The sequence below is a fragment of the Haliaeetus albicilla genome, chromosome 18 (assembly GCF_947461875.1).
Source record: "Haliaeetus albicilla chromosome 18, bHalAlb1.1, whole genome shotgun sequence".
Classification (NCBI taxonomy): Eukaryota; Metazoa; Chordata; class Aves; order Accipitriformes; family Accipitridae; genus Haliaeetus; species Haliaeetus albicilla.
The window spans coordinates 4078953-4093631 of record NC_091500.1 but is presented as its reverse complement, the minus strand read 5'-3'; the positions used below and the strand labels follow the sequence as shown (position 1 = coordinate 4093631).

At 48.2% G+C, this 14679-nt stretch overlaps 1 protein-coding gene across 1 annotated transcript; it reads right to left on the bottom strand.

Annotated features, from left to right (window-relative positions):
• Window positions 1–392: 392 nt before the first annotated feature.
• Window positions 393–2759, bottom strand: LOC104319872 (interleukin-17F). The gene is made up of 3 exons (XM_009921809.2): window positions 2419–2759; window positions 1303–1547; window positions 393–689 (listed from the first exon to the last, which is right to left on the bottom strand). The coding sequence occupies exons 1-3, from the start codon at window positions 2443–2445 to the stop codon at window positions 452–454; spliced, it is 510 nt and encodes a 169-aa protein (XP_009920111.1). The 5' UTR covers window positions 2446–2759; the 3' UTR covers window positions 393–451.
• Between the last annotated feature and the right edge of the window lie 11920 nt (window positions 2760–14679).

Sequence of the window (14679 nt, the reverse complement as noted above, 5' to 3'; positions counted from 1 at the left end):
AGCCGCTGCTCCCCACAGAGCAGCAGCGACACAAACCCAGAGTGCAATGAGAATCAGCCTTAGTGGCACTTCTGTCAGATTTACACTAGTAATACCCTAGAGAGCAGGGATGGCCAGAGAAGGAGAAGGGGCTAGGGGATGAGGAAGGGAAGGAGAATTTTTTGTGCAGGAGGGAAAAAAAACAAACCCACACTGCTTTAGCCCCTCCCTGATTGGAGTCAGAAACAAAACTTTTCCTCCATCCCCCTCTCTCCCCTCCATCACCAGCTACCAGTGACTTCCATTCAGAAATGAACAACTGCAAGAATCAGTACTTTCAGGAGACAATTTGCTCAGATTTGCAAGGGAAATGGCATGTTGAATTCCTGGGATGCATGGTGGGCATCTCCCCTAAGAGACGTTCATAGGAGACATTTCTTCTTCCCGATGTCGCCTCTCTTACTAATCCCTCCTAGGACTGGTGGTAGATGACTGGAACGGCACACGTGCAGCCCACAGTGATGACTTTCTTCTCCAGGCGGTAGGTGGGCAGGCAGCCCCCCTGCTCCCTCCGGAGGACCAGGATCTCCTGTTGGATGGGGACGGAGTTGAGGCTGTGGTCCAGCTGCCCCAGTGCGTTCACGCAGCCGGAGAGGCGACACTTGGCGTCAGCGATCACTTGGGGGAAGCGGTTGGGGTCCTCGTCGAGCCTGGGGATAGGGACACAAAAGGGGTTTATGCACTTGCACAAGACAGTTTGACAGGATCTTCTCGTTTAGGTCCATGAAAGCACCATACTATTTACCTGTGTCTCCTCACTCTGAGACATGGCCAAAGAATTTCCCTATCCTCAACATTTTTAGAATGATTTCCTAGAAATGGAATCAATCTGGGGAGGGTAATACTGCCATATCATTCTTTAGGAGTTGATGTACGGAGTGGAGCCAGGTGAAATGCAGAACTAATCTCAAGTGGACAGATTATTTTTGATTGGTTTTGCTTTTATTTTGGCATTCAAAAATTTCTTTCAGCTATAAAAGTGTAAAATTACAATGTACTGACATTTTTCTTTTCCTAGAGTAACAGTTCTTTGACAAACATTGATAAGATGATTAGAAATCATGCCAGTGATGTCCCCTTGCACCACAAGCAGTTTCTCTTGGAGAAATGTCACCCAACATCAAAAGGCAAGTGTGTGTCAAGAAGCATTTGTAATATTCACAGGACTCCAGGCATACCCTGAGAACCAGCCATCATTCACCACAAAAAAAAAAAATCTATGTAGCACAGCCACTGCAATATAGATAACAACTAAGCCGTTACCTGTAATCCCAAGGAGCAAGAGACCTGTTCCTGACATCATGGACCATCCGAAAGGCATGATCTGAATTGCTGATACGAATGTCAACTTTCACCGTTGTAGGTAATTTGAGACCCTTTTGGCTCAGGCAATCTTCACTATGCCTCACAGACCCACCGTCCTTGCTGGATCGAGGATGAACTACCCTCCCATGGGGTGAGCTCCTCACGGCGAGTGCTAGAACCAGCACCAAGAGCAGTGATCTGAACTGGGAGAGAGAAAGGTATCATTAGCTCCTTTCAGTCAAGAAAGAGAGAGCACGAAGAGCCAGGTCTTGACTAGACTGGACCATCAATGGACCATCTTCATACTTATATTTGGGTGAGACAGGCCAGCATGAGCAAATAGCACAATGATGCTAATAATACTCATCACAAAGGATTCTAAACTCTGATTCAAATTCTGATTCATAGTTGGTTCTGCAGCAAGAAGAGCATCTCTGCAATAAGCTATGACAGGTCCTTCTCCATAGTCAAACAGCAATGTCTTATGATCTACAAGGTGGGGTAAGGACTCGGTTGACCCCATGCCTAAGCTTAGAAACCTAGTAGCCACATGCTTTCTCAGGACAGGAAAGGTTGGCCACCTAGCAGCCATCTGCTGGAAATAACCCTTTTCTCAAAGAAATCTGAGATTCTAGGGCCTTTTCCAGGAGGTAGGGTTTTAGGAAAAGAAGGCAGATAAATGCAAAGCTTTTAAGAAAATCACAGGTGTTGGCAGTGCTGCACATACTACCCAGGTTGAAATTTAAATGCACAGACATTCTCTTCACAGTGAAATTTCAGCAATTTTGATAGCATGTTGTCTAAGAAAAGGACCGTCTCTCCCAAGCCCACATCAGCAGTGCTGCCCTTGCAGATAAATAGTGGAAAGTCCATTGCCTCCTTGTCTCTCAAGCACCAACCCTGCTTGCAAAAGCTCAGAACAGAAAGCTGTATCAGACAGACTTAGCATCCCGTTCAGCTCCCACTAAGTTACCAAAAGGGTTGCTTGTAGGTAACAGCATTGTGGGATCCGCAGTCTGCTTTTTCTCTTGCAGCAAACCTATCTTAACACTTACACCAAATATAAGGACTTACCACTGCAGTGTAGCTGGCAAAAACCATGGCAACCTCTCTGCTGCTTCAGGCGGATGCACACAGTGACAGAGCACAAGACGTCTCCTTCTCTGAGACCTCTTCCAGTCTGCGCGTCTCTCAAAGCCAGTTACGGTCTCCTTTTTATAGTGAAGTTCAACCACTACCATCCTTTCCATTGCAGCATATAGTTGGCTTACCTGACCCGAGGTTAGGAGCTGATATTTCATTTTCTAGCCCACTTCCTTCCGTCTACCTACAGAAAGGGGAGGGCAGATACTATGTCATGAGAATCCCAAATCAGCCAATACACTTTATTCAGGCAGATAAAGAGATAAGGGAAGAAAAGTAAAAAAAAAAATGTTCAGGCAGCTTTTTTTTTTTCCCCTTCCCACCCCCTCTTTCTAATATTAATGTTCTCTCACCATGAACACACTTGTGGATGCACTTCCACGCTGCCTCACACAAACCGAACGGCAGAGATCAGCAAGCTGCAAAGTCAGGCACCCAACAAGGGTTTCAAAATGAGGCCAGGACATGGAACTTCAGGGTTTAACCTCCCTTTGCTTCAATATCACAATCCGCCCCCAACCTCATCTCGGGGATCTCTGTGTCCTGCGGCGAGCGGGCAGGGGAAAAGTAGATGCCCAGGAGAAGTCCTCCTGGAGACCTTAGGGCACCAGGAGCTGGGATGCCTTCCCCACTCATTGCTGAGATCCTGTGTTGACATGTTCTGGAGAGCTCTTTGAAAAACTCATGCATGCCCTGTAAGGGCCCTGAGGGCACTAATTGGCCTTACTGGCCTTGACCAGCATCACCATGGGTTTCCCTCCACAGCCCATCACCAGGAACACCATTTCAGTTCAGCTTTGGGCCCCCGTCCCTGCCTGAGCTCTGCTGTAGAAGTGCTGGGATTTTCTTCCCCTTCTCTGGCCTTGTCTACTGGATGGACCTTGGAGTAGCTTTTCTCCTGGATGCACTCCTTGGACATATCTTGTAGATCATCTCCACGGCCATATGTCGTAGACCATCTCCATGGCCATACTGTACTGCATTTTGCCTAGGTCTCCTTTGAGTGCCAGGGGGCTGAAGAAAATATAAAGTTTTTTTAAACAATTTTCTTCTCATTTTAAAGTGCCTGAAAGGGCTGCATCACCACCACCAGCGCAGTGTCTGTAGATGGTGATGGCACAGCAAGGTGTTATGATGTGGGGTGAGGTGTGAGCCAACTCACATGGAGTTAGTATCCTGGCAAGCAACTGGGGGTGTCTTTTGATGATCCTGTGAAAATCCCACCAAACTTGATGAAATCACAAATGTTTATAAAGCTTCAGCATGCACAATGTAAGGGCTTGGCAAAATTTAGCAGCCAAAGTCTAGGTGGGATTAATTGCTCCTTAGGATTTTCCCAATGTGTTATTTCCTTTGCTGTGTCAGTGTATCATCACACCCGTTCAGTAAAATATACACTTAAGCCCTTAGAGCGATGAGAAGGTAATGATGTCCTTGTCCAGAGCTGCCAAATCCAGTAGCCCCAAATTCAAGCCCAGTAGAGGAGGGGCTGCTACAGCCCTATGCCCCCATGTCCCTCCGGTAGTGAGGCTGAGCACAGATTCCCAATAGGCACATACACACACATATGCCACACGTGTATAACATATACACATATGCAGATATCCAGCCACATGGATCAAGACAGGCAAAAAGCATCACTCAGGCAAACAAAACAGCACCAATGGCTTCATCTTGTTCCCCTCTCTGGCTGATCACGATGAAAGCCTGTTAGTGAAAAATAGGTACAGACATATATGTATACACATACAAAATGGATCTCTCCAGTTATTGGCCTTAGACCATCTCTCCAGTAGCTGCCCCTGGATCCCCCAGTCTCCCCATTGCTTTGTGCACAGACACAAAAACCAGTGGATCTCCCTGGCAGCTGCTCCAGACTTACGACCTTACCAGTAGCCAACCCCCAGATCCCACAATCTCTCCAGTAGCTGGTCTAGACCTCCCAGTATCCCCAGCAGCCAATTTGCAGACCCTCTGGTCTCTCCAGAGTCCTGCCCAGACTTACGGCTGCTCCAACACCTGCAGCTAGTCCAGCTCAATGTCTTTAACATTTCCACACTGACATACGTACTCACACAATATACACGCACACCAGACCCTCAGTTTCTGGCCCGTAGATCTCGCAGCACTTGCATGTAGAAAAAAGCTAAGAAAAGGATTTAATAAGAAGACAGGGCACACTGGGGTGATCAGGCACAGAACTCAGCCAGACAAGCATACTGACCACCATCCCACTTACGTGTGATCAGCCCCTGTCATCCCTCCTCTCATCATTTTCCATTTGTTCCTCACTGATCCACCTTGATCCTTTCCTTTCCCCAACTTTGCCCCTCCCCCAATCCCATAATAAGTCTTGCACAATCCCAAAATGCTCTTCCCAGTGCACCATAATGAGTCCCACATCCCTGTAGCCAGCAAAGTGTTGTGGGGAAAGTCTTCCCCATTGACTTGTCTGGTGGGTCTCGCATACGGATTTTGGTTGACCAACCTCCTTGGGTTGACCAACCTCTTTGGATTGACCATCCTCCTTGAACAGCTCTGAAGGAGCTGGGTCAGGGGCTCTGTTGGCACTATGTTTATTTGGGTTCCTCCACCTGGTAATGCTCCTCTGCTACTTTGTGTTCATGGAAAATAATGGCTTTTAATCACACAAGCTAACAATCCCCATTTTATAATTAGAGGACAGAGGCATGAAAATAAAAGGGGAAGCAGGAGCAAGGATCCAGGAAGGATCAGCCACAAACTGGAGGAGAAAGATCAGTGCATGTACTCTTTCCCCAGAAGCACCTTTTACTTTGGGACTAAAAGCTATTTTTATTGCAGAAAAAGACCGTGTAACCAGTTTGATCAGCTCCTCTGTGGAGAAAATCCCCAAGAGAAGCCTCTCTCGAAGCCATATAGCCAAGCTGGAAGAGGAGGACTGAAGCGCAGGACTCTTCACACAAATTTATCTCAGTCCTCCAGAAAAAACCAACAGATTCATGGCATTTTCAGTCCTCCAGAAAATCAGCAGCCTCTTACAGATTCATGGCATTTTCAAACAAGGGACTAATCCGGTCCCTGCTCTATCACCTCTCTTGAATAATGAGGTAATATCAATTTTCTCACCCAGTGTCCTGGTTTCAGCTGGGATAGAGTTAATTGTCTTCCTAGTAGCTGGTAAGTGCTGTGGTTTTGAGTTCAGTATGAGAAGAATGTTGATAACACACTGATGTTTTCAGTTGTTGTTCAGTCATGTTTAGTCTAAAGTCAAGGATTTTTCAGCTTCTCCTGCCCAGCCAGCGAGAAGGCTGGAGGGGCACAAGATGTTGGGAGGGGACACAGCCAGGACAGCTGACCCAAACTGGCCAAAGGGGGATTCCAGACCATGTGACATCACATCTAGTATAAAAATTGCAGGGATTTGGAGTGGGGGGGTCACTGCTCAGGAACTAACTAGACGTCAATCAGCAGGTGGTGAGCAATTGCATTGTGCATAATTTGTGTATTCCAATCCTTTCATTATTACTATTGTCATTTTATTAGTGTTATCATTACCATTATTAGTTTCTTCTTTTCTGTTCTATTCAACTGCTCTTATCTCAACCCATGAGGTTGGGGGTTTTTTTCCCCAATTCTCTCCCCTATCCCACTGGGTGGGGGGGAAGTGAGTGAGCGGCTGCGCGGTGCTGAGTTGCTGGTTGGGGTTAACCACGACACACATGTTCCTATTCTGACTGTTCACATCTATACATTCACAAATGCATCTACGGAGACATGGAGTGTGGAAGACCAAGAGAGGGTAGAATTACCAGAAATCTACTTTTATAGCCCCAAAACTGACCTCCTGTTTTTTCCCCTGAGTACTCGTAGTGAAAGGAAAAGGGCATTGCCATGAAAATGGGTTGGATTTTGAAGGTACAGGGTTAAGCGGAAATTGTTACAGGCGATGAGGCAATGATGTCATCATGAAAAATACTGGGTTATTAGCCCTGACCACCACTTTCCACTCACATCTGCTGTCTTCAGCAGCTTATAACTTCAGCAAGGATTCCCTCTTTGACCTGAAATTTCCTACAACTGAACTTGTCCCGAGCTGAAGTTCTCTGAAAATTTGATCTAAAAGAGGTCACCTAATATGAATCATTATAAGGGAGGAAAAAAATACTCATTATCTCAAAAAGCTTTCATTCCCATGTTGCAAGGGCTTGGAGCAGGGATGGGGACTTGGAAATCAAAGAGAAGTTTTAATTCCACCAGGAACTCTTCTACACCTGAGTTACTCTAAAGAGAACCACTGTTTGCACTGCAGGATTCATTACACGCTTAGGTTAAGGTTTTCATAACACTGCAGGGGCTTCAGGCATAAGACGTGCCTGATTTCAGATTGGGCTCGGATGCCACGTTCTTCTAAGCTCCTCTGAACTTTTCAGCTTTCACACCTCACAGGAGGCACCTGTACCACCTCCAAGGAAACATGGAATTAAAACTGCAGAGCAGACAGAAACCAAAACTACTCAAATGCCTTTGAACCTAGAGGAACAAACACCAGACGCTGAACCATGACCTGCATTTCACTGACTTCGCTACTGGGCAAAGCAAGCGCTGTTTCTCACGTGCATCTCTGCAAATATTCATAGCTGGGAGTCACGTTTCGATGACACGATAATTTTCTGGTCTAGAAGCAGATACTGTGCCATGAGGGAGGGACTAGAGATGGCTGGAATCCTAATAAATTAACACGACTTTTCTGGAAGTAAAGTTTCTTCAGCATCCTCTGCCCCATGGATGGGGTCCACTGGACCCAGTGTTGGTGTCTGCATCCCAGCAAACCACCACGATTTCTGCTATGAGAATAGGCTCTATTTTGGGGGCAGGTGTCCCAGCCAGCTCAGCTGAAGCACATCAGAGGACCGTCCATAGCCTGCAGCAGAAAAGGAGATAACGGGGCTGAAATCGCAACCCCAGATGCCAGGGGCAATTAAATATTTCAGAGCTGAGCTCGGCAGCTCAGCTGAAGCCCAGGGCAGGGCCCGTATCTCCAGCAGCTTATTCCTGCCTCGCTGGGCACCCCAGGTTTTTCCCTTCATGACGTGTGACACCATAAAATCACCTACCTTCCGATTTAAAGAGTTGACTGTACACACTCATGCTTACTCCCGGCGGGGTTTGCTGACAGCACGTTATCGCGCCGGCAAGACTCATGACCCATTTGCAGACCACAGCCGAGAGACATGAACTGGAAAGACCGAACTTTGAGGGGAAACGTGGCTGGCCAAGCACACCACAGATACCAGCAGCAGAAACCTCACCACTGGTGGCCCTCGGAGAAAACCGGCAACACCTCCAGGCTGTCTCCACGAGTCATGGGCAAACCTCATTTTTGGCTGCCACCCCTGGCTCGGCTTCACACTTTGGCCAGAGCTGCGGATTGAGTGGAAGGCAGGGATTAGTTGATGCTGATGGTGCTGGCATGGAGATTTCACCCCTAGTCCCACACCTTGGGTGCTCACCCATCCCACAGCAGGCAGATAAATAGGGCGTTTAATTTCTAGCATCAATAGCCCTGCCGAGAGTGGGGGGACTACGGGCTTAAATATAATACTAAGTTGCGGTGTGTTAAATAAGGCACCAGGGAAACGCCTGGGTGCATGACCTGACGCTGTGGTCGCACGTCTGGTGCAGGATCCAGCCCCGGGGGTTGGATGGGTGGACAGACTCTCTGAATTGGGTCATCCAACCCAAAGCAAGGGTCAGGGCCAGAACTGGGGCTCCTGTTCTCACTCCCATGCAGCAGGGATGAGACCAGGTAAATTATTAGGGACATAACTTGAGAGGCGGCAACAGGGAACGTACGAGACCAAACACTTTGGTTGCCCAAGTTGGGTTCCCTGAATCATCATTTTTATTACCTGCGATCCTTAATCTCAAAAAGAGCACGATGCCCCTCAAGAGAGGTTGCGCACTCCCCATTTCCCGGTGGGAGCTGAAGTTTACGCTCTCACCCGTTTTGCAGGATTCATCTAAAAAGTCAGATGCTGGTCTCGATCACGCTGACACGATCAACTTTGTTACCTGATTCTTTCCCACCGAGATAAGTTTTAGTCTGCACATTTTCAGGGCAATTCTGGGGAAAGCCCAGCTACCTCTCACTCACGTACAGGCTCTTCCTTAGACAACGTAGGTTGCGTTTGCATTCGCACGCTGTGCGCTGCTGCCTGGTAGGTCTTCCATAGGTCAGGCCACAAAGACATGGAGGTAACTGGTCTCCTTTCCTTTCAGATCCTTTGGAGAGCCTGGGTCCAAGCCCTTCTTAGCTTATGGTGCCTTGGAATGGCATCACGTAGCCAAACCAAAGGGTTGCGGAAACATCACATACTTTTGTACCTTGTGCGCTATTTCCCCCGTGTATTATAGGAAATTGGGCTGGAGGGGATCTCGGAAAGGAGCTTAGTGCATCTGTGGCCTCTTGCTCAGCCCCAGTGGAGCAGCACCTCGACTTGAATCGTTCCCGACTGGCGATTGTCTAACCTATTCCTGAAGAGCTGCATGTTACAATTAAGCTCATTATTCTCTTCTGTGGCCAACAAAAAAAAAAAGCTTATTTCTTTCTTCTTCGAAACTGCCATGTCTTTTAGATTCTATAACATTTTATACATCCCAACATATCAGGGTGTGATGGGTTGACCCTGGCTGGACGCCAGGTGCCCACCAAAGCCGTTCTATCACTCCCGCATCCTCAGCTGGACAGGGGAGAGAAAAATATAACAAAAAACTTGCGGGTCGAGATAAGGACAGGAGAGATCATTCACTAATTACCATCACGGGCAAAACAGACTCAGCTTAGGGAAAATTAGCTCACTTTTTATTACAAATCAGCCAGAGTAAGGTAAATGAGAAATAAAACGAAATCTCAGAACACCTTCCCTCCACCCCTCCCTTCTTCCCGGGCACAACTTCACTCCCGGATTTCTCCACCAAGCCCCCCCAGCGGCACAAGGGGGACAGGGATGGGGTTTACGGTCATCACATGTTATTTTCTGCCGCTTCACCTCCTCAGGGCGAGGGCTCGTCAGACTCTTCCCCTGCTCCAACGTGGGGTCCCACCCACGGGAGACAGTCCTCCACGAACTTTCTCCAACGTGGGCCATTCCCACGGGCTGCAGTTCTTCACGAACTGCTCCAGCATGGGTCCTTTCCACGGTGTGCAGTCCTTCAGGCACAGACTGCTCCAGCGTGGGTCCCCCACGGGGTCACAAGTCCTGCCAGAAAACCTGCTCCGTGGGCTCCTCTCTCCACAGATCCGCAGGTCCTGCCAGGAACCTGCTCCAGCGCAGGGTTCCCACGGGGTCACAGCCTCCTTTGGGAACCCACCTGCTCCGGCGTGGGGTCCTCCACGGGCTGCAGGTGGATATCTGCCCCACCATGGACCTCCCTGGACTGCAGGGGGACAGCCTGCCTCACCAGGGTCTTCACCACGGGCTGCAGGGGAATCTTCGCTCCGGCGCCTGGAGCATCTCCTCCCCCTCCTTCTGCACTGACCTTGGTGTCCGCAGGCTTGTTTCTCTTACATGTTCTCACTCCTCTCGCCGGTGGCTGTTTTCTCCCCGTCCCAACTTTTTTCCTTCTTAAAAATGTTATCACAGAGGCGTTACCACTATCACTGATTGGCTCGGCCTTGGCCGGCGGCGGGTCCGTCTTAGAGCCGGCTGGTATGGGCTCGCTCTCTCTCGAACACAGGGGAAGCTTCCAGCAGCTTCTTACAGGAGCCACCCCTGTAACCCCCCCCGCTACCAAAACCTTGCCACATAAAACCAATACACAGGGCCTTGACACCAACATGGCACTTATTGGCTCGTGTTTCGCTTGTGATCCACTTGCCCAATGACAAGTCTCTTCCTAAAGGATATTCCCCCCCATCAGTCTCCAGTCTCTGACTAAGGAGCATGATATCTCCTACTCAGTTCAAAGGTTTATATGCATCTTGATTGAACTGGACACTATATATTTCATATTATTTCCTCAGTTCTAACTTTGTTTTTTGAACATTCAAGGCCCTTCCCAACTGGCCATCACCTGCTGATATTAGCAGGAAGATATTCTGTTCCCTTACCCAGCCTGATAATCAAAGGGGTGACCAGTGCTGGACTGAGGACAAACCCCTGTGGGAATCCTACTCTGTTCATCCTCCCTGTATCACAACTACTCTCTAAGTAGGGTTTTTCCAAGCAAATATTCACCCACCACCTTATAATTTAATTTCCAGACCACTTTTTTAGCACGCTTATGAGAGAGTTATGTGCAACTGTATCAAAAGGCTTAATAACATCAAGATAAAACACACCTACAGTTCATCTCCTAGCCACAAATCCCATTACCTGTCAAAGAGCAGCATTAGTTTGGCTTGGCATGATTTGTCTTGTAGTCTTGCTATTGCTTTCTTGTGATACAACTTTTGCTTGATTATCTGTCCCTGCAGCTTTCTGGGAGCTATGGCTTTCCCTGGTTTCTCCTTTTCTTTCTCCCATTTTTTTCTTTTTCTCTTTCTAGTTTTCTTCACCCATTCTTCAAGATTTCCCAGAAGGAATCCAACATACTGGCTCAGTTCAACTGACCTCAGTTATCTAAAACCAAGACACCTGGAGCTGAGCTTGGCAATTTAGGCTTGCTTTAGGCTCAGCAGAGAGCAACAGGCACATTTAGACCACAGTTAATTGTTATTAATCTTAATCCCAATTAATCTTAACTGCTGCAGATGCTCAGACTTAGTCCCATCTATGTTGGATGAATCATGACCTAAAGGAATCTATAATTTGTTTCATACAGTTTGCATTTAATATTATTTCTTCAAGATACAGAAATCCTTTTCCAGGCTGTCTTCCCCTGGGATCTTCCCTGTTGAGCCCCTAACATTACTCAAGCCAGGTTTCCTGAGAATTGCAATCTTTATTCTACGGTCTCCTTCCTTTTTTTTCTAAGTATCACAAACTCCATCATCATTTTCATCCACTCCAGAATTTTCAGTCAGTTCTTTTCCATCAGCAAGAACGAAGCCTGGAAATGAAATAGAATAGCAGATAATACTATATAAATATTAGCACATATTAGTAAATTAAACAGTGGCAGAGGCTGTTGTCTAGAACTAAAACCAATTGGCACAGTCTGGCCATGTTGCTAGTATTAAAAGCTCCCAGCCTCCAAAACAAGGTGGTTTTATCACAACTGCTTCTTGGCCCATGCACCCTCCTGAATCATGGCCAAAATTCTGGGAGAGGGCTAGTTAAGCCCATCAAAACTGTGCCAAAGACCAATCCAATAATATAGCTAGCCGAGGTGCAGCGCCCAAGTTTGGGTCCTGTCGCTGTTTATTTTATTAGAGCAGATGATACAGCTTCAGCGTCCGCGTGGCTGAGCATCCAAGAACTGGGTGACATCTCTGGTAGCGTTGCAGATTCAGGCTGTGGGGCAGATTCAGCTGATCCCCCACAAACCTCTCTGCATTTGGGATTTGTAGGTCCAGATCTTTCATCCATAGGGTTAGTTGACCACTCATTGCCAAAACAATTCTCTGACTGTTGACAGCAAGCTGGTGTTGCTCCTTTGCGTCCCACTCCTTTCTACCTCTCTCCCACCAGCCCCACATGGCACCTCTTACCTGAATTCCTTTGGCAGGGACGAGGAAGCCACACTCTCATTTTTATTCAAAGCAGAGCCCTATGGGGAGCATTCGGAATACATTTATTTGGTCTGGACACAGCCCATGTGGGCCAAAGAGCAGCTAAATGAAGAAGTTGCCTTCCTAGGCACTCCCAGCCTTTGTGGTGCTTCTGCCTATACGTCCTCACAAATATCCATCTGCTGCCTTTCGTTTCCTAAGCTGCGGAGTTATGAGCTCTTTTTTTGCAGAGACCTGTCCCCTCGTACAGCAGGGATTTGCATTTGCACCCCAGGAGTAGGGATGCTGGAGGACCTGGTGGCTGCCAGCCAGCTGCTCTGCTCACCACCCCCAGTTCCCATATCAACCATCCCAGAAGCTATGGACCATCCACTGACCCGCCAGCCAAATCAGCTACTTCTCCAAGGATCAGGGATTTGGTTTTCCCTTGTCAGCAAAGACCCTTCTCCCAAGGACCTGAGCAATTGCAAAGGATCTAGCGAGGTGGCCACCAACACACGGAGGTGGATAGCCACATCCTACCATCCTAGGATACTTCAGGACATGGTTTATAGTGGGCATGGTTGATGGTTAGACTCGATGATCTTGAAGGTCTTTTCCAACCTAAATGATTCTATTCTATAGGAAAATAAACCAGAGATTTACCTGCCCTGGAGCTCCTCCTGGTGTCTTGTCGTGGGAAATACAATATTAACAGTTCCCCAGCTGTAAGGACAGGGAAAACACAAAGACCTCAGCAGAAAAAGACTCCAAAGAGCCCTCACTGCTCCCTGCTGTGACCTGCCAAGAGGAACAGCCTCCAAAAGTCAGAGAGAAGTGAGGACAGAGGAAGGAGATGACAGTCTCCCCACTCCTACAGCAAGGCAACGTCAGACCTGCAGAAATTAGCAAGGAACTATGTATAAGCACCCGGGCACCTTTCCAGAAGAAAAAGGTTGCTTCCTCGCCCACAAATGAGTTGGTAAGAAAAGGCTGCGTTTGGCCCATCGTTCGCAGGAGCGGAGCGCGCTGGCTCAGCTTTCCTCCCGCTCCCCCAAAGCTCAGGACCGGAGCTGCGTAATAAAACCACCGAGACGGAACATCTCTGACCGTCCGCGTGTTTAACTCACCCTCGCCGGACTTTGCAGTTTTACGAGCCAGGCGCTGGCCGTAGGGCTGAGGTCACTCCGCAGAAGCGCAATACATCCAACCGGAGACCTTGCAGACGTGCAAAATCCCCTCCAGATCCAAGTATCTGCTGTCACAGCTGTGTTGGATGAGGGGAGCTCAGAAATCAGGCTTTTTTAATTCAACAGGTCTGTCTGCAGAAGAAAAATGGGGGGTTTTCCCCCTTCCCTGTGCCACGAAATGCTACCAAGTCCTCTCAGCCACAGGTATGTGCAGCTCCAGGTGGGCAGAGGCCACGTATCTGCAATGAGAGGCAGGAGCTGCCCACATTTATCACCCACCCACCCCAAGGGCATTTCTGCAAGTGCCCGGTCCACCAAGGCGAAGGCAGCTGCCCGAAGGTTTTCCACCGCAGCACAGGTCCCCAGAAGACTGCAGGGTTGCATCCCCAGAAGTGGGAAGAGTTTAAACCCAAGTAAGCAGCAAGTCATGGGGAAAATGCTATTTTTATTATTCAAATCAGTATGTATGGCATCCAGAAACAAAGGCACATGAACTGTGCAGGTGCCCGGAGATGGGCAGGGACAACAGCAAACAGCCAGTGCTGCTCAGGGTCTTCTCCAAAGTTTAAACTCAAACTTCCCAAGACTGAAAATAAAAAAAAACAACTAAAAAAAAAAATCCCAAACCTTCAGCCGCCCTGGCATCACGAGCAGCCGAGCGTGGTCTGACTACACATTCAGGTTTTCTCAAAAACCATCGCAAACAGTGGGAGCTTGCTGGTTTCTAGGAACAGCCTTTCTCCAAGAAGTGGTCACCTATGTATTCCCAGAAAGCGAGATGGTTCAGCAAATCCCCCAAGGGCAAGGGAGGGCTTCTACAGTCTCAGTAGCTTGTGGTTACCTTCCCTAGGACGCAGGAAGATTTGCGGTGGCTCAGCTGGGAGGACGTAAAGGGGATGCAGGATCCCAGGTCCCCACAGCTTTGACCTTTCTTTGCTACGGAAGGTTTCCTCCCATTTGTGGTGGTCCCATTATATTCATACAAGCGCAGTCCCAGACTGAAAAAGGCAGGAGCAGCTGAAGACCAAACCCCCATGTGCCAGGGACATGTCCCCTGGGCAGCTCTGAGCATCCAAAATTCCCAGCAGGGCTTTGAAATATAGAAATCAAGCTGAGCCATTGGCGCTGGAGCAGGTCAGACTATACTTGCCCCTGCGTCACCAGAAATCCTCCTCCACAAGCTGGGTGGGAAATCAGTGGGGGAAGAGGCTGTTCACAGCCAACAGGACAGGCATTAGGCATCTTTACTTGTGAGACAAGCAGATCTAGGCTATGTAATTGGGGAAAAAGGGGAAAAATAAAAGCTTCACTACTAATAGCAGAGCTCTCATACTGCTTCTTACCACCACTGCTATTGAATGTTGGATT

Coding starts and splice junctions, on each gene's coding strand:
- LOC104319872 (XM_009921809.2), bottom strand. CDS start 2,445: ATGGTTTTTGCCAGCTACACTGCAGTG. Junction 1,548..2,418: donor TTGCCAGCTACACTGCAGTG/GTAAGTCCTTAT, acceptor TCTCTCTCCCAG/TTCAGATCACTGCTCTTGGT. Junction 690..1,302: donor CTTGCTCCTTGGGATTACAG/GTAACGGCTTAG, acceptor CCCTATCCCCAG/GCTCGACGAGGACCCCAACC.